This window comes from Oncorhynchus mykiss, chromosome 21 (assembly GCF_057628025.1).
Source record: "Oncorhynchus mykiss isolate SJ-2025 chromosome 21, ASM5762802v1, whole genome shotgun sequence".
Classification (NCBI taxonomy): Eukaryota; Metazoa; Chordata; class Actinopteri; order Salmoniformes; family Salmonidae; genus Oncorhynchus; species Oncorhynchus mykiss.
The window spans coordinates 15,367,916-15,387,900 of NC_143042.1; the positions used below are offsets into that span (position 1 = coordinate 15,367,916).

Consider the following 19,985-nt stretch of genomic DNA (forward strand, 5'->3'; position numbering starts at 1 on the left):
ATTGTTTCATCAATTTACCATTGGTGAAAAGTTACAAAAAATACAACACATGTTTGAAATAAGTGTGTTTTTATTGGCAAATCTTTATTGGTATAAGAAAACATGGCTGCCCTGGTCATGATAGACGAGGCACAGCTTCCAGTGTGTCAGACCCCCTGTTTGGCTTCATCAGCAAACAAACCATAAATATATACAATAACTGCTAAATACTTTGGTGAAAAATAAATCTAATACAAGTGAGTGACTGTACACAATAACTAATGACAAACAGTACATAGGAATGTGTAGAATAAGTGGTGGTTTGTTTTGGTGTTGGTTGATTTTACAGCTTAAATATAATTGGGAATTATTGTGTCCATGTGAATTCTACATGAATTTGAATATGTTTTGCCAGAATCACATTGGATATTTAAATACATTTCTATTCAGTTGATTTGACAAAAAATGGTAACAAACAAAAATGAAAATGTGCAGAGGCCTATGTAACAAGTCATCCCTGGTGTTTAACAAATTACCACACAACGTTAACATCAGCAAACAATAACATATGTACAGTTGAAGTCAGAAGTTTACATACACCTTAGCCAAATACATTTAAACTCAGTTTTCCACAATTCCTGACATTTAATCCTAGTAAAAAATACCCTGCCTTAGCTCAGTTAGGATCACCACTTTATTTTAAGAATGTGAAATGTCAATAATAGTAGAGAATGATTTATTTCAGCTTTTATTTCTTTCATCACATTCCCAGTGGGTCAGAAGTTTACATACACTCAATTAGTATTTGGTAGCATTGCCTTTAAATTGTTTAACTTGGTTCAAACATTTTGGGTAGCCTTCCACAAGCTTCCCACAATAAGTTGGGTGAATTTTGGCCCATCCCTCCTGACAGAGCGGGTGTAACTGTGTCAGGATGTAGACCTTGCTCGCACATGCTTTTTCAGTTCTGCCCACAAGTTTTATATGGGATTGAGATCGGACCACAAAGTAGATGTCCTAACCGACTTACCAAAACTATAGTTTGTTAACAAGACATTTGTGAAGTGGTTGAAAAATGAGTTTTAATGACTCCAACCTAAGTGTATGTAAACTTCCGACTTCAACTATCTTTAGGGTCCAGCCTCCCTGATAGAGTAACCCCAGTCCTAGACTAAAAAGCCTAGTTGAAAAGGCTCTAAAGTCCAAGGCTTTATCTATGTCCAGGAAACCGGCCCTAGGTAAAGTTCTGTAGAACTTTCAAATGACTATTTACAGTGTTTTTTCCCCTTGATATCTGTAGAAGCTCCTGTCCCAGCAGTGTCTCCAGGGACCCCGTTGTTTCACCAGTATATGGCTTCTATACAGCAGCCACTGCCAGGTCGTCAGAGCTGAGATTCACTAGTAGTTTAATTCATTCACCAGGATGATTATTTCACTTTATCCTGAGGTCATTTTCTTTAAATCAATACTATTGAGATTTAACCATAAAGGCAAGTAGTGTTACAGTATTACAAAGTTTCAGCTTCCATTTTCTCTGAAAATATAAGAAAATACTATGTACAGGTGCTCAAGTGTACAATTCAATGCACTTTTGTGGATTACATTGATTACAGCATAAAGAACATGCAGATTTTAGTTCATACACTCCACCCTGAAATATTGGTGGTTTGAGTGTTTGGTTTTCCCAATTAAATCAATAACTATGTAGCGGTACATCAAGTATCTTAAACACTCAATGGCGCTTAAAATGGGATTGTGTATGTTTGAGAGTTACATTTCCCAAATATTTATTGAATATCTCCTAAAACTAGGCACAATGTTGATTGGTGTAGTATTCTCCAAATGGCCTGTTACTTTTCCATGGCCACAGCGATGGGACTCAGACACCCGTTTAGGCCGGATGGGTTTCCAGTTTCATCCTCTGGGTGTTATTTTCTCCAGATTTGTCAGGTGGTGTCTGTGTGTTGTTGCCTTGGGTCTGGTTCAATGGGGAGGAACATTAAAAGTGTTGCGGATAGAAATGCATTGCATAGAACTGTCACAATTGTGCGATTTCTCAAATCCCATTATTTAAGGTTGTATATATTCTATATAGAATACATTTCTACCTGCAACGTTTGGAGCTAGAACCCTCTACTAAACAGGGCCCTTGTAACGGTGCAGGGAAGGGAGAGTCAGTTGGTCGAGGGAATATAGTAGCACCCCTGTCTGTTCCGGTCCCCCTCTACAGGTGAGTGTCCTCCTCATCTGGCATGTCTTCTTTGAGCAGGTTGTCGATGGGGACAATCCAGCTGTCGTTGAACTCTCCATTCAGGGCCACCTTCTTCTCCTGCATCTCCTGCTGCACCTCCATCACCTCCAACGTGGGGTTGTCATGGTAACCGTTCTCCACCGTCTGCATCTCCTCTGTCAGGTGTTGCTGTTGAAAGAAGATAAGGGGAGATTTTGGTGAGGACCCTTCGAAAGCATAGCTCAACTATTATTAGTAAGTATTTTAGGAAGAATGTGGACATATCACGGACAGACATTATTGATTGTAGAGTAGTTTGATTTTCAGGTTTGATTTTCTAATGGATTACTTGGTGGTTCTTCCGATAGGACTTGCGGTGGTATGCGGCGTAAAGGGCGAAGCCTACAATCATGGCCAGCAGAGCTCCGCAGGACGCCAAAATGGCAATCAGGGTCATGTTGTCACTTTGTTTCTGACAGAATAGATGAAAAAGTAAATAAAGACCCACTCTGACACGCCTCCCTCCAAATACAACCTTTACTCCAGTTCTCCAGTAGCCCGTTTATGATGACATTCAGGGAGATATGTAGACAATGTTAGACTTACTCTGGTGATTTCCTCATAGTATTGCTGGACGACAGCATTGTCCACTAAAAGAATCAGAGGAAACTTTCATTTACAACTGTTCACTTCTGGTACTTGACCTTGACAGCAATTGGCTCAACCCCTCTCAAATAGTATGTATTCAAAAACACAACTCATACAACCAAGACTAGCATTAGGAAATGGGGTACATTAGGTGTGATCTATTTAATTGCCTTGGAAGCATATGAATAGTGGTGACTGGGTAGTTTACATACCTTTGCCGGTAATTACCACGCTGTCAACGGTGGTTTGTCCGTTGTTCTCTCTCGCAGCCAGAGTACAGTTAGCGTCGTGCATTTGAGACATCAGGTGTCGACACAGCGCCTCCAGGTCCTTCTTCTCATGATTCTGAGAGAAAACAAACACGTTTGTAAGACTCCATCAAGCTTTTCATTAGTTTTAAACTTTTTCTAGTAGATTACGGCAAATGTTTTCATAGTTTATGAACGGGACAAAAAAACAATCAACATGCCTTGTTTAGTGAATCTCAATCTATCTAGCTGATGTAATTTCACCATGACATCATTACAGCCATCACTACAATGCTGGTTGTGGTGAGTCGAGGGAAAGGTCAAAGGTGGGACGTCAGCGTTTCCCGTGCAGTGAGGTGTCAGTTATTCTTGGCCTTTCTGAAGTAGAGCAGCTGTTCATAGTCAGAAAGCGAGGGAGAACGCGAGAGAGGTGTGGGAAAGATGGAATCTAGCGTAATGTCAGGAAGGTTTCCCACTAAGACTTTTTTCCACCCAATGCCTGCAGAATCCTTTTTGATGACATGATGCACTACTTCCTGTCCTGACTTTGGAAACAGAGAAGTGTCGCTCTGTGTTCTGTGTTGAGAATAGACTGTTTATGGGTCAAAACAGACGGTTTGCTTAGATTGTTGACAACATGTCAACTCTGTCTCCAAATGTTTATTGAAAACATAAATATATTTGCACAATGAACAGTTGTTGGTTTGCTAGCAAGTGAATATTTGCCATATTAGAATAGAAATGATATCAGTCAAAATACTTCAAGACATGGTATCAATAAGATACAACGAGCTGAAACGCACCACCTACGATTCCCCACATGGCAGCTTCTTGTCATTGTTGCTAGCCATCTGGCCATCCAGAACCACAACAACACACTGACTTCTGTCCCGTTGATGCATGCACATCATTGTCAGCTAACGGTGCGCTCTAAGATGGATCTAACTGCAGCTGAAGATTTGTCATTACATTTGTCTTTTGACATCGAATGTAAACGCAGGCCTAAACTCGTAAGCAAATCTAGAAAGGAGAAAACCTTACCTCTTCATTTCTTTTGGACATGACAAACTGTAAAAAGCAGAAACAATCACAAAGTTAAGGTCATATTTGTGTTGTGGTTTTTTGAACCAGCCTGACAAGTCTCTTTAAGTAAAAGTCTTTCTGTCCTACCATAAAGCTCATGGGAGGACTTGTGGTAGTGGCCGTCGTGGTTGTAGTCTCAGCCATGGTTGTTAACACCATTCCTCCCTGTGCACGGGTTGTGGTGATAGCAAAACTGCTTCCTGAACCCACAGGGCTGGATGTGGAAGGTTGCTGGGATGGAGAGGACGACCTTGACCATGGGGTTGTAAGGATTGGAGTATGTCGCCTACCCACCGGTGTGACTGTTTCAAGAAGCATAAATAAGAGAATGGACAATTTTGTCAGTGGAATATTCTTTCACTTCCATCATGTAATCACACATGACCGCATATGAACATGTATGAGGTGCATGTTATAAGAACTGTTCAGCTTTTAGACTACAGCCAAACTCTATGCTGGGTGAGTGATAGGTGTTTTGAGGTGAAATGGTGGTGGAGGTAGAGACTCGCCTGCAGTGAAGTGAGGCGTTCCGGCGGAGCTAGTGGTGGTCTGGGTGTGGGTTCCTGAGGAGCTAGTGGTGGTCTGGGTGTGGGTTCCTGAGGAGCTAGTGGTGGTCTGGGCGTCGGTTCCGGTGGAGCTAGTGGTGTTCTGGGCGTTGGTTCCGGTGGAGCTAGTGGTGGTCTGGGCGTCGGTTCCGGTGGAGCTAGTGGTGTTCTGGGCGTCGGTTCCGGTGGAGCTAGTGGTGGTCTGGGAGAGGGTTCCTGAGGAGCTAGTGAATTGCACGGTAGTGTGGGTTCCGGTGGAGCTAGTGGTGGTCTGGGCGTCGGTTCCGGTGGAGCTAGTGATGGTCTGGGCGTCGGTTCCGGTGGAGCTAGTGGTGTTCTGGGCGTCGGTTCCGGTGGAGCTAGTGGTGGTCTGGGCGTCGGTTCCTGTGAAGCTAGTGGTGGTCTGGGCGTCGGTTCCAGTGGAGCTAGTGGGGGTCTGGGTGTGGGTTCCGGTGGAGCTAGTGGAGTCCAGTCCAGCAGTAGTCATGGTGGTGGACTCCACATTACCACTGGACCTCCCAGCGGTAAAGGTGCTCAACGCCGCCCCACTTGGTACGGTAAGGTCGGCTAGTGTAGTCCCGGGCCCATTGATTAGACTGGAGGAGGTAACTGTATGGGTGGGTCCATTTTGTGTGGAGTTGGGGGCCGAAGAGATAAAGGTTGTTTGTATTGGATCAGCATGAGTACAGTGAAGTAGAAAACCTGGAGTGAACAGATATAAAACAGAATTAACGGTTTCATCTAAAACAAATATTACATATGCCTAACTAAATGTAATCTACTTGGCATTTTTTCCATTTAAATTGAGCCATCTCTAGAACATGGTCCATCGTCCATGTGGGCTGCATACAGTTTTATACATATTTTGTATTTCCAAGAGAATATCAGCGATGAGATATTGAGGAGCCTCTGTGGTGAACTCTGTGTAAACCTGTTGTGGTTTATTTCCTTCTCTCCAGACAGCTGTACAGTAGTCGTTCTCTTTGTTTCTCTATTTATAGTAAACAGGACAGGATGCTCCACACAATAACCTAGGAAGTACCACACCCAACCTATGGGCTTGCCCTAGCGCACCGTAAACAATCCTGGACCACGTTCTTAGGCTGGGACCCTAGGGATTTAGAACAACGGCTTCTATAGGATCCTCAACCTACACACACACGTAACACCATAGCATTAGGACGACTACTTGCTTCCTCATACTCAGTCATACACATACCTGGGTGGACAGTCACACACTAAAAACACTCATACCTCTCTTATCTCACATGTTCATACACTGCTCAAAAAAATAAAGGGAACACTAAAATAACACATCCTAGATCTGAATGAATTAAATATTCTTATTAAATATGTTTTTCATTACATAGTTGAATGTGCTGACAACAGAATCACACAAAAATGTGCCTGTATGACCTCCCTACAATGCCTGGGCATGCTCCTGATGAGGTGGCGGATGGTCTCCTGAGGGATCTCCTCCCAGACCTGGACTAAAGCATCCGCCAACTCCTGGACAGTCTGTGGTGCAACGTGGCATTGGTGGATGGAGCGAGACATGATGTCCCAGATGTGCTCAATTGGATTCAGGTCTGGGGAACGGGCGGGCCATTCCATAGCATCAATGCCTTCCTCATGCAGGAACTGCTGACACACTCCAGCCACATGAGGTCTAGCATTGTCTTGCATTAGGAGGAACCCAGGGCCAACCGCACTAGCATATGGTCTCACAAGGGGTCTGAGGATCTCATCTCGGTACCTAATGGCAGTCAGGCTACCTCTTGCGAGCACATGGAGGGCTGTGCGGCCCCCCAAACCCCCACCTGTGGACGTTGGGCCCTCATACCACCCTCATGGAGTCTGTTTCTGACCGTTTGAGCAGACACATGCACATTTGTGGCCTGCTGGAGGTCATTTTGCAGGGCTCTGGCAGTGCTCCTCCTGCTCCTCCTTGCACAAAGGCGGAGGTAGCGGTCCTGCTGCTGGGTTGTTGCCCTCCTACGGCCTCCTCCACGTCTCCTGATGTACTGGCCTGTCTCCTGGTAGCGCCTCCATGCTCTGGACACTACGCTGACAGACACAGCAAACCTTCTTGCCACATCTCGCATTGATGTGCCATCCTGGATGAGCTGCACTACCTGAGCCACTTGTGTGGGTTGTAGACTCCGTCTCATGCTACCACTAGAGTGAAAGCACCGCCAGCATTCAAAAGTGACCAAAACATCAGCCAGGAAGCATAGGAACTGAGAAGTGGTCTTTGGTCACCACCTGCAGAACCACTCCTTTATTGGGGGTGTCTTGCTAATTGCCTATAATTTTCACCTGTTGTCTATTCCATTTGCACAACAGCATGTGAAATGTATTGTCAATCAGTGTTGCTTCCTAAGTGGACAGTTTGATTTCACAGAAGTGTGATTGACTTGGAGTTAGATTGTGTTGTTTAAGTGTTCCCTTTATTACATTACCAACACACTGCACACTAAATAGCATACATTTCAAAGGCAGCATACCCTGTCACTTCATATAGGGCTGCATAATTAATCGAATTCACATCGAAATTGCAATACTGTCGTGCATTATTCATGTCGCAAGAAGATTCATATCGCATGCAATATTTTTGAAACACCGCTCAGCCATGTGTAGTGTCTGTTTTTATAGTTTACTTGTGGCTGCTTCCCACTCACACAAGCCCCGCCCCATCAAGCAGCGCAGCTCCTCCTCCTATTTAGATTCACTATAAGTTTGCATGCTGTTCTGTTAGGTCAAATGCAGTCAACAGATTGTTCCAAACAACAACAATGACACTTTTTTGCTTTTTAATATAAATCATTCTGTTTCTAGGATTCCAACAGTTCACCCAAGTGTTTTCATCTACAGGTAACTGCCAAAATAAAGGAAACACCTGAGTAAATGACAGATAGAAAGTATATGTAAAGCAGGTGCTTCCACACAGGTGTGGTTCCTGAGTTAATTAAGCGATTAACAACCCATCATGCTTAGTGTCATCAGAGAGTAAGAGGTCGAAGCAGTTTTACTCCACCCAAAATCTGTCCACGAAAATAAGCCCACGACGTGAGTAATTATTTTATGGAGGTCAATGAGAGTGTGTCGAATTTGGTCAACAAAAATGCAATTGGTAATGTGATACGTGAGGCTTATTTGACCGAATAGAAGTTTCATAATGGTTAGGTTGACAGAGTGAGACAGTCAATGTCTAGATAGACAATAGATAGAACGAGCAACTGATGAGACCGATTTGCTTAACTGCCGGTTAATTTTCTCCATTTCGCTCTAGAGACTAGTTTTTATCGGCTCTCAAAGAAAATACTTTGTTTATATGCATTGTTACTTTTTTCTAAACTCCTCTAATTGTCAGAAAAGTGTTTTTACATTTTTTGTGCTATGTCTACTGCCCTGATATATGTGGCATTTCGGCAACTTACCCAAAAACGATTATATTTGAGTTGCGCCTGTTGTCATAGAAATACAGTGCATTCGGAAAGTATTCAGACTCCTTCCCCTTTTCCACATTTTGTTATGTTATAGCCTTATTCTAAAATGGATTAAATATTTTTTTCTCCATCAATCTACACACAATATACCCCATAATGACAAAGCAAAAACAGGTTTATAGAAATTGTTGCAAATTTATTACAAATAAAAAACAGATACTTAAGTATTCAGACCCTTTGCTATAAGAATCAAAATTAAGCTCAGGTGCATCCTTTTTCCATTGATCATCCTTGAGATGTTTCTACAACTTGATTGGAGTCCACCTGTGGTAAATTCAATTGATTGGACATGATTTGGAAAGGAACACACCTTTCTATGTAAGGTCCCACATTTTACAGTGAATGTTGGAGCAAAAACCAAGCCATGAGGTCGAAGGAATTGTCCGTAGAGCTCAGAGACAAGATTGTGTCATGGCACAGATCTGGGGAGGGGTACCAAAACATTTCTGCAGCATTAAAGTTCCCCAAGAACACAGTGGGCTCCATCATTCTTAAATGGAAGAAGTTAGGAACCACCAAGACTCTTACTAGAGCTGGCCTCCCGGCCGAATTAAGCAATCAGGGGAGAGGGGCCTTGGTCAGGGATGTGACCAAGAACCCAAGGGTCACTCTGACAGAGCTCTAGAGTTCCTCTGTGGAGATGGGAAAGCCTTCCAGAAGGACAACCATCTCTGCAGCACTCCACCAATCAGGCCTTTATGGTAGAGTGGCCAGACGGAAGCCACTCCTCAGTAAAATGCACATGACAGCCTTCTTGGAGTTTGCCAAAAGGCACCAAAAAGACTCTCAGGTCATGAGAAACAAGATTCTCTGGTCTGATGAAACCATGTGTCGCTTCTGGAGGAAACCTGGCACCATCCCTACAGTGAAGCATGGTGGTGGCAGCATCATGCTGTGTGGATGTTTAGCGGTGGCAGGGACTGGGAGACTAGTCAGGATCAAGGGAAAGATGAACGGAGCATAAAAAGAGATATTTGATGAAAACCTGCTCCAGAGCGCTCAGGACCTCAGACTGGGGCAAAGGTTCACCTTCCAACAGGACAACGACCCTAAGTACACACCCAACACAATGCAGGAGTGGCTTCGGGACAAGTCCCTGAATGACCTTGAGTGGCCCAGCCAGAGCCCTGACTTGAACCCAATCAAACATCTCCGGAGAGACCTGAAAATAGCTGTGCAGTGACACTCCTCATCTAACCTGACATGGCTTGAGAGGATCTGCAGAGAAGAATGGGTGAAACTCCCCAAATACAGGTGTGCCAAGCTTGTAGCGTCATATCCAAGAAGACTCGAGGCTGTAATCGCTGCCAAAGATGCTTCAACAAAGTACTGATTAAAGGGTATGAATACTTATGTAAATGAGAGACCTGAAAATAGGATGTAAAGATGTAAATCCTGACATGGTGGGTTGTCATGGTGATTAATCGTGGTTGTCGGGGGCAACGGAGACAATGTCTAAAACAGCCTCTTATCGGTGTCTGATAAGAGGCTGTTTTAGAGGGGTGGTGGAGGAGGGGAGAGGTAAAACCTTGTTGTCTCCATCTCTTCCTTTTGACAGGCAGCCTAAACTGTGGCTGCCATCCTAAACTGCAGACACGCCAATTGTTATCAGGCTCCATTAAGCAGCTTAGTAGTCACTATGAGGAGAGAACCCAGAGACACGGACAGCTCTATAGGAGGGGGAAACTCTGAATCCTCCCCCTGGGCCCAGCCTGTTTTTTACACTCCTGGTAATGTCCCCTGGCAGCTAGTGAAAGGGGGCTGCTTCAGCATTGGCAATGTCCCCTGGTAGCTAGTGAAAGGAGGTTGCTTCAGCATTGGTAATGCCCCCTTGTGGCTCAACCTGGTCTCAGAGCATTTCGTATTATTCTTTACGTAAATACAAGACACCACATTAATTTTGATATGTTACGAATTATGAATCATAAATGTTACGAATTTGCGGAACGTACAATATGTTAGGATAAAAGTTAGATAAAATGGTTAGGGCAGGGTTAACGAACATGCTAAGTGGTTGCAAAGTAGCTAAAAAGTAGTAAGTAGTTTGCTACATTTGCTAATTAGCTAAAATGCTAAAACGACCAACCACCCTCCGCTCGTTTTTGCTTTAATAAGTAACCTTCTCTCTTATGTAACCATACCAAATGTAACATATCAGACTAATTTCAGTGTCCCAGATTTATATTTACTATGTTACGTCTAGTCTATGAGACCAGGCTGGGTAGCTCGAGAAAGGAGGCTGCTTCAACATTGTAGTCTAACAGGTGGAAGTATCCCAGCAGGACTGAATGACAATGAAAAAAATGTGTTTTACAGACAGTATTTATTTGCTACATTTTTTGACAGCTTTTGAAAATGTGTAAGTCAGGAGTGATACAGTTCATTTCTGGCATACACTATACAATGTCTTGGGAGTGGACTGTTCTAAACATCTGTACTGATCATGCAGATATTCCATGTACAGTATGTATTTGACCTGGGACTGGTGAACTGCTCCTGTGATTTCCACACAGTGTTCTGCCTCTGAGACTCTGTGTTGTTGTGAGACGTGTGTCTCTATCTGTCTGCACCACTATCTCCCCTCCTCTACCTCCTCTAGCTGTGGTGTCATATTTTGGAGTGACCCTCTTTGACCCCATCTGTCACCCAGGTGTCTGTTTCTTAACAGGTGACAGCAGCACCCCTGAGTCTGACACGCACACACACACACACACGCACACGCACACACGCACACACGCACACACGCACACTCACACACACACACACACACACACACACACCACCAGGATGGCACCTATAGTCTCTCAAAAACATGAATTCCTTAAAATGACCCCCCCTCCCAGAGAAAGGAGGGGGGGGGGGGGGGCAGGAGAGGGAATGGAAAGTTCCATCTCCATAGCTTCCCTTTCCTCGGCCATAGGCTCCCTTGTTGTAACTCATAGAACACACCAGAGCAGGTTCATGTATACCACAGTAGGATTACATTACTTTCCCCATGAGTATTGGATGTCTGTCTGTGACTACACAGCATAACTGGGCCAACACAGACTGACCTGCAGCCAGGTCTTATTAGCCTCTTCCTCTACCAGGCTATTATTAAGATGGATCGCTAGGTCATTGGGTCCGGTTACGTCCTGTTGGGTCTGCTACTACAGTGGCCTGTCTCTCTCCCACGGGGTGGGGACCCGGTGTCCCGGACCCTCTCAGGGCCAGACGGTAGTCAGAGGGTGTGAGAACCGACCCCAGGGTCCTTCCTGTTGACTCTGTTATGCAATAAGTTATGGGCTTCTTTGCTCTCTCAATGTGTGTGTGTGTAGCACATGGGGATGTGTGGCTCAGTTGGTAGAGCGTGACGCTTGCAACACCAGGGTTGTGGGTTTGAATCCCATGGGGGACCAGTATGAATAAAAGCAAACACTCGCTCTGGTTAAGAGCGTCTGCTAAATGACTAAAATGTAAATGTGTGAAACTTCCTCCTCAGCCTGAAGTGTCCCTACTCACACCACCTTCCTTCACATGTGTGCATGACTTAAACACAGAGAGCATGAAACACTCTACACACACCCTGCTCTGACTCAAGACTAACAGAGACACAGACAGAAACCCAGTAAAATACAGTCAGTTACTCCCAGATCTTCAAGATGGAAATGCAACAAGATGATGATAAGGCCTCTAAATGCCATTTACCATAGGGTTGAGTTCTTCAACTTCCCCAGTGTTTGCGTTCCTAACTCATGCCTGTGACAGTGTTACGGCTTGGCCTGTCCCACTGTGACTAACGAGTCAGTAATGGGGTCAGAGGGGTGTCTCCCTCTCCCCTGCCCTCCCCACAGGGGGTCCTGTTGTTGGGTCCCGGCGGGCGTCAAGCACAATCATTGTTTAGTGTGAGAGCCTCCATCCGTACACAGTTAAAGCAGAATGACAATCGGCCTGGAGGGTGGAGACTTGTTGAATTGTCCTGCCTTCCTGACAGCCATATTGTAAAAATAACCTCTGGGCCCCAGGCCCCACACAGACTACTACTGGTAGAGGGAGGGGAGCAGAGGCTTATGGCGACCCGCCTGGGCACCATCAGTTAACATCTTAAAAATAAAAAGAGCCTTTCTTTATGCTGAGTCCTAAGGGTGTGTGTCTGCCGGTCTACTTTGTGTTCTGGCATGGGTATGTGATCCTGTCTAGCTGTGTGTGTATTAATCTCTGTCCCTGCATGTGTGCCAGCCAGGCCATCCCATAATAAGGCCAGATTTATGTGCGTCTGAGCGTGAACATCCACCATGTGCTGCCAGTGGCAGGAGAGTAAATAAATAAATGTTGCTATCCCTCCCCAGCCCCGGACGCACAAAGCCACCCTGTTAAGTGGGTGACGGCCCACACAAAAGCCTGGCTTGCCCCTCGTTCGGCTCTGCCAGGAGGGGGTTACTCCCTCAACCCCGGCCCCCTGCTGCGGCCCAGGCTTTTTAGGAGCCCAGTAGTCCCCCGCCTTCCTGGGGTGTCCCATTGAGAGGGGTAATTCAGATTTGGAACTGGGGGAGGGAAGGGAGATGAAGGGAAGAGAAAAGGAGGAGGGAGGCCGTCTTTACACAGTACTTATCCAATAGGCTCCTCCGTTAAGGAGAGGGGCTGTGAATGTAAAATCACTGTATGAATAGAAGGGAGAAAGCGGGAATGGGGAATAGGGGAGGTGGGTAGAGGAGAGTGAGGGTGGAAAAGGGGTGTTGGTCTCTGTCTGATGGTGTAAATTGTATTTTTTATTTTGTTTAACCTTTTATTTAACTGTCTGTGACTCCACAGCATAACTGACATTCTGAAGATTATTAGTTGCCACACGGCGTGGGTTCACACACCCAAACACAGACACATTTCTAGTGCTGTGATGCCAGGGTGATGGGTTAGTTTGTGTCTATGTTGAGCTGTGGTGTGCACATATGGTCCAGCACTTGTACAGGACTTTAGTCTATAGAGGTCTGGGTCGTTCCACAAAATTAGTTCCTTTTTGGTAGTGTAACTTAGTGAATGAAAAAGTGTTTGATTTCACCTAATCTAACATTCCGTCATGAACAGCAATTTAATAAATGTTTTAATTGAGATTAAATCATTTAAATATATATATATATATATATATATATATATAATAAGCGCCTACTAAGTGACAAATAAATGAACAGGGTTGACGATTTAGTCATAAATCAGCCATAAATCCCAATGCCAGTGTTGTTAAAACAGTTCTATCCTGTCTATCTACGGGTAACAGGCTAGACATGTTATGCTCAACATGCTTTTCCACTAGAAAATACACTATGATTTTACAAATGTTCATTTAGAAAAGATTCACAAAGGAATAGTTTCACCGTATTAAAACGAGAGTTCAGTTCACGTAACAGGGATGACCTTGAAATGAGGGACAGTTTCCCCCCCCCCCTTAAAATGATTCACTAATCACATGAATAAATACTATCATACTATCAGCAAACCATCTGTTGGTTTGCAACTGCTTGTTAAGGTGAGGGTTAGCTTTAGAATAAGGGTTAGGATAGGGGTTATTAAGGGTTAAAGGTTAGTAGATAGTTGAAATGTTACAGATGGACTATTCAAATAAAGTGTTACCAAGCTTGGAAAAATGTTGGGGGTTAAGTGGGTCAAAATCTTGAGGGACATGTCAAAATGCAACATTTTGGTACTTTATTCATAATAAAAATCGAATTCATTGAATGTTCCATGTGGTCTATATTAATAGGCACTACATTTTAAAGAGACATCCGGAACTTTGTCGACTACCTAAGTATTTTTTAAAACCTCCCGCCTTGGGCTGGATGTGCCAATGTGTAGTTCACGCATGCATAATCTATTAGCAGAATTACTGTTATATCTCAATTAGCCATGAAATCCCTAGTTTGAAAGCTTCTGGAAGCTGTGTGGCACCATTTTGAGTGCTGCAAGATTGGCCAGCCCATAAGTTGCACAGTGAAATAAGGCTGGCCCTGGTCTGCCCAGCGTTATCCAATGAGGCACATAATATGATGTACAGTGCCTTGCGAAAGTATTCGGCCCCCTTGAACTTTGCGACCTTTTGCCACATTTCAGGCTTCAAACATAAAGATATAAAACTGTATTTTTTTGTGAAGAATCAACAACAAGTGGGACACAATCACGAAGTGGAACGACATTTATTGGATATTTCAAACTTTTTTAGCAAATCAAAAACTGAAAAATTGGGCGTGCAAAATTATTCAGCCCCTTTACTTTCAGTGCAGCAAACTCTCTCCAGAAGTCAGTGAGGATCTCTGAATGATCCAATGTTGACCTAAATGACTAATGATGATAAATACAATCCACCTGTGTGTAATCAAGTCTCTGTATAAATGCACCTGCACTGTGATAGTCTCAGAGGTCCGTTAAAAGCGCAGAGAGCATCATGAAGAACAAAGAACACACCAGGCAGGTCCAAGATACGGTTGTGAAGAAGTTTAAAGCCGGATTTGGATACAAAAAGATTTCCCAAGCTTTAAACATCCCAAGGAGCACTGTGCAAGCGATAATATTGAAATGGAAGGAGTATCAGACCACTGCAAATCTACCAAGACCTGGCCGTCCCTCTAAACTTTCAGCTCATACAAGGAGAAGACTGATCAGAGATGCAGCCAAGAGGCCCATGATCACTCTGGATGAACTGCAGAGATCTACAGCTGAGGTGGGAGACTCTTTCCATAGGACAACAATCAGTCGTATATTGCACAAATCTGGCCTTTATGGAAGAGTGGCAAGAAGAAAGCCATTTCTTAAAGATATCCATAAAAAGTGTAGTTTAAAGTTTGCCACAAGCCACCTGGGAGACACACCAAACATGTGGAAGAAGGTGCTCTGGTCAGATGAAACCAAAATTGAACTTTTTGGCAATAATGCAAAACGTTATGTTTGGCGTAAAAGCAACACAGCTGAACACCCCATCCCCACTGTCAAACATGGTGGTGGCAGCATCATGGTTTGGGCCTGCTTTTCTTCAGCAGGGACAGGGAAGATGGTTAAAATTGATGGGAAGATGGATGGAGCCAAATACAGGACCAATCTGGAAGAAAACCTGATGGAGTCTGCAAAAGACCTGAGACTGGGACGGAGATTTGTCTTCCAACAAGACAATGATCCAAAACATAAAGCAAAATCTACAATGGAATGGTTCAAAAATAAACATATCCAGGTGTTAGAATGGCCAAGTCAAAGTCCAGACCTGAATCCAATCGAGAATCTGTGGAAAGAACTGAAAACTGCTGTTCACAAATGCTCTCCATCCAACCTCACTGAGCTCGAGCTGTTTTGCAAGGAGGAATGGGAAAAAATGTCAGTCTCTCGATGTGAAAAACTGATAGAGACATACCCCAAGCGACTTACAGCTGTAATCGCAGCAAAAGGTGGCGCTACAAAGTATTAACTTAAGGGGGCTGAATAATTTTGCACGCCCAATTTTTTAGTTTTTTTTTGTTAAAAAAGTTTGAAATATCCAATAAATGTCGTTCCACTTCATGATTGTGTCCCACTTGTTGTTGATTCTTCACAAAAAAATACAGTTTTATATCTTTATGTTTGAAGCCTGAAATGTGGCAAAAGGTCGCAAAGTTCAAGGGGGCCGAATACTTTCGCAAGGCACTGTAGTATACCATTTTCGGGGACCCATTTTTGCTCTTGTGCGCTACTTTCAGAACTACTGGGTAAAAAGTATGCAAATCTTCCAGAAGTTCTATTTTAATATAACAGGTTTTTACTACTTAAAATATCAAAGGAACTCATTTCGACCCGTCTATTGTCTTTAGTCCTGTGTGTTGGCTGGCTTTGAGCTATACTAAGCTATGTAGTATGCTATTAATCTATTGTCTTTAGTCCTGTGTGTTGGCTGGCTTTGAGCTAAACTAAGCTATGTAGTATGCTATTAATCTATTGTCAGTAAATACATTAGGCAAGGAATGTTGGTAGACAACAGTGTGGAATAGTTGACATCATGGAGGAGGTTGGAGTGATATAGTGGTCACCGACACTTCACTTAAGGCCAACTCTTTGACACACACACACACACACACATACATATACACACACACACACACACACACACACACATACACACATGTTTTGTTTGCTTGGCTCTTATTAAGAAACATCCGCTCTCTGTTTTCTTAGAGGCAAAGTAGAAGGGAGTTGCCAGCCATGGCAGAGAAAGGAGTGTGAGGAGAGAGTGAAGGTGGGAGGGAGAGACCTTGTACATGTGTGTTCCTGTATGTGTGATATGAGAGACATGAAGCAGGGAGGCGGTAGAAGGGAGGAGGGGAGCTGAGTGAAGGTCTGTGATGCATGGTGCCAGCCACTGGACATGTAGGAGTGTAGGCTGCTCTGGGGTGAAGATAGAGGTGGAGCTTTATCATCCACATCAGACAGTGATGAATCACAAGGCTTTACTACACTTACTCCCTAGAGGAACGGGAAGCCTCCCTCTCCTGTACTGTTTCCCAACGCTGCTGTTTAAAACCCCAATCCCCTGAATGTCGATAGTGGATCTAAATCCCCTGGCTGCCTCTGAAATGGCACCGGCCATTACAATGCATTACTTTTGACCAGCGCTGTAATGGGCCCTGACCACATTACAATGCATTACTTTTGACCAGCGCTGTAATGGGCCCTGACCACATTACAATGTACTACTTATGGACGGTCCATAGGGCTCAGGTCAAAAAGTAGTGGCCTATAGAGGTAATGGAGTGTCATTTCAGACGCAAAGCCTGTTTATTGTCCTGTTTCCCCACACTTTTATTAGGTGAATTTCCAGGGGAGTGAAGGAGTGAGGACTCCGTCTCCCTGTCCTTGCATTTGAGTGAACCAGGCTGTGTGTGCGTGTGAGGAGACGGTGGGAGCTCACAGCCGACTCCTCTCAGGATGGGAATATGGTGCCACACCTTCCTTTGGAACAGGGATGTTGTTAAAGGGTTTTTCCTATCTATTGTTCTCCGCTAGCGCTCTCCCATAAGCTAGGCATAGGGAGGATAGCCGTGGCTGCCAAGCCGCGTCCCGATCATAACAAAGATCCTGGCTGGGTTTACCTTTTAGGAAAACACATGACATGACCTTCATGAGCCCAAATGGAGGATGTAAAGGACTGGGAAGTGGTGTGTGTGGGGTAGGCTCTGGAAGGATATGGTCTGGTATATTCAACCTTTTCTTTTAACCTTTTTTCAACCTTTTCTTTTAATAGCACTATGGTTAGTTTGCAGATTGAACATGTTTCATTATATCATAAATGAATGGTTTGTGTTCTATCAAATGGTAATGGAGGTTGGTTTGTATCCAAAGAGGACATTATTTTTATTAGTGCCTAAATGCTTGGTAATAATGCTTGTCAAGTTAGTTTTAGGCCTAACTCATTATGTGGTCTAAAAAAGTTTTGGAAAAAGGGCTGACCGTGAACATCCAGTCTGTTTTTGCTCGGCGACAAAAAACAAAAGCCTCTACTTTTCATTAATTTACAGTGGAAAGAGGCAGGTGCGACCTGCGCGTAATTAAAGAATAATACTCTGCCTCACCATTAGGCATGAGGGTCGTCTCGAGCAGGTCACGGGGGCACTTCATTATGCGGTCCCGTCGTCTCCCTCACGGCCTCCCGGCTCTTGAGCACAGTATGAGGAGAGGACCCGGGCGTGAAGAGGGGGCAGATGTTTCAGCTGCGCGGCCCTGGCACTGACTCCCCGGTGCCACTCCCTCAGGTGCCAGTCTCTGCCTCGCACTTACAGTGCAACTCCCCCCCCCCCCCCCCCACTCACTCCTCGATACCGAAATTAGAGCAGCATGTTGTGAAAGCGCGCAGCTGGTATAGACTCTCACTAGTATTGGTGGGATAGAGGGCTAATAAGATAATGGTTTATTAGGAATTACATTTTTTTATTTTTGTATTACTTCCAAGCAACAATATGTCAATCATATAGACGGAATATAACGAAAACGATTTCATTTTTAATGGAAATTCCATTCCATTTTGTTCCGTGCACCATTAACTGTAGGCTATTGATGTGCGCACCTGTTGCTGAGGAGAAACACAGACAACTCTCATTATCAACATTGTTTTATTTAGTTGTTTTTCTTTTATTATGAATTGATAAATGATGATACCAAATGTGATCTCCTATGTTAACTTCTCTCATTGAATGTCTTCAGTTGCTCAAATAAAGGAAAGGTGGTGATGGGGTCTTGTGGGTCCCCAAAAATAAAACCAACTTTGATCAAATGAAATAAAATAAATAAAATACAAAGAATAGACACTTACCAAGTGGAAGAAGTGCCCACGTGATTCGCATTTTCGTTTCCATTCTGTTTTTTTTTTTAACGAAACTTTGTTTCATTCAGTGTTGCTGCAGCACTCAATCCGTGGTTTTAAGTATTCAGAATGTTGAATAAAAGTAGCGGATTCTTGCTGGAGACGCCGGTCCGTTACGCCTATCTCATTGAATTTGTATTTGAAGTAAATTATTTTCCCAAAGTTATTGTTTTGCTGAAAGCTAAGAATGCTTTTGTTTGGCGCTTCTCCCCTTCTTTTCTCCCCCTCTCTGAGTCGGGAATTTGGGGGAAAGTTTTTAACCGGTCTCCTTGGCTGCACTGATTGTGTTGTCGTTGCTGGCTCCCTCTCCCGGAGTGGCTTGAAAACGTATTGTGCTTTCAAAGTGCAAGCCCCGTGGCCAGTCCAGACCCCAGTCTTCTTTACAAGTGTTCAGCTGTTACTCACAGGCCCATGGCACTGCCCATTCCAGCTTGTCATGCGAGGCCAGGGGAGATCCAATGGAAAGCGTTTTGGGTGGACTCTCAAACTGACCAACACTTTGAATAACAAAGGAAACGACTCTCAAAGACTTATGTTCCTTCAGTTTGCCTTATTCCAATAATGGTCAATGAAAATAAATAACTGACGATTCTTAGCTTGCTGCGTCTTTCAGACACACGCCATGGTAATACATGTTTCCCAAATCATTCATATCTATTGTCCCCCATTCATTCACCATATTAGCCAACAAGGATAGATTAATTTGCTTGGGAAAGTGGCATATAACCAGCAGGTGTGATGTTTGTTTTTGGGATTTTGGGATCCAAGCCAGGCTGTTTGACCCTAAGGAGAGAGCAGAGTTAATTCCACTCAGAAGCCATGACAACGGTATTCACAGGCTTTCCTTGGAATTGCTTCGAAAGCGCTTTTGATATGCCCTCTTCAAAGATCAGTCAGTCAAAGACATTTGGATCCACAAGTTAATGTGATTTTTTTAATTTTTTTTTTTGCAAAAATACTTGATTTGCCTCAACTGGCAGCTTCATGTGTTAGACAATGTTTAATTCATATCTTGAATAACTTCGACATCAAACCCTACTTAATACATGATGTCTGATATAAGATCCAGTGGCTGCTCTGGTGATGGGAAATTAGGGGGAAAATAGTGGAGATAAGATCAGGGGTGTGGAGGTTTTCCTGGGCGTTTCTATGGACTGAAATAGTCGGTCATTATTAAGCTGTTTAGATGTGGAGCTTTCAAAGCTATGATAATGGTACTCCCTCCCATGGTCCATGTCAGCCTGGGTTATTCATTTACCTTCAACAATATACAACTTATTTGATTGAAAGAACACTTAAGAGTTTAGTGTAGTTTTTGAGTGTGGAGTGGTGTACATACACGCTGTGTGTGCCCTTGTTCGTTGGTGACTGACTGTGTGTGCGTGTGGCAGAGAGAGT

The 19,985-nt window shown here is 43.8% G+C and overlaps 1 protein-coding gene across 1 annotated transcript; it reads right to left on the bottom strand.

Annotated features, from left to right (window-relative positions):
• Nucleotides 1-52: 52 nt before the first annotated feature.
• On the bottom strand, nt 53-19,111 carry LOC110500110 (uncharacterized). The gene is made up of 8 exons (XM_036957393.2): nt 18,537-19,111; nt 4,698-5,435; nt 4,276-4,490; nt 4,147-4,173; nt 3,070-3,202; nt 2,816-2,859; nt 2,559-2,681; nt 53-2,398 (listed from the first exon to the last, which is right to left on the bottom strand). The coding sequence occupies exons 1-8, from the start codon at nt 18,610-18,612 to the stop codon at nt 2,204-2,206; spliced, it is 1,551 nt and encodes a 516-aa protein (XP_036813288.1). The 5' UTR covers nt 18,613-19,111; the 3' UTR covers nt 53-2,203.
• Between the last annotated feature and the right edge of the window lie 874 nt (nt 19,112-19,985).

Bases quoted from the DNA above. Each gene is read 5' to 3' on its own strand.
- LOC110500110 (XM_036957393.2), bottom strand. From the start codon at position 18,612: ATGAAACAAAGTTTCGTTAAAAAAAAAAACAGAATGGAAACGAAAATG. The intron at 2,682-2,815 runs GTAAGTCTAACA...CTATTCTGTCAG, and splicing joins ACTATGAGGAAATCACCAGA to AAACAAAGTGACAACATGAC. The intron at 2,399-2,558 runs GTAATCCATTAG...TTCTTTCAACAG, and splicing joins CCTATCGGAAGAACCACCAA to CAACACCTGACAGAGGAGAT.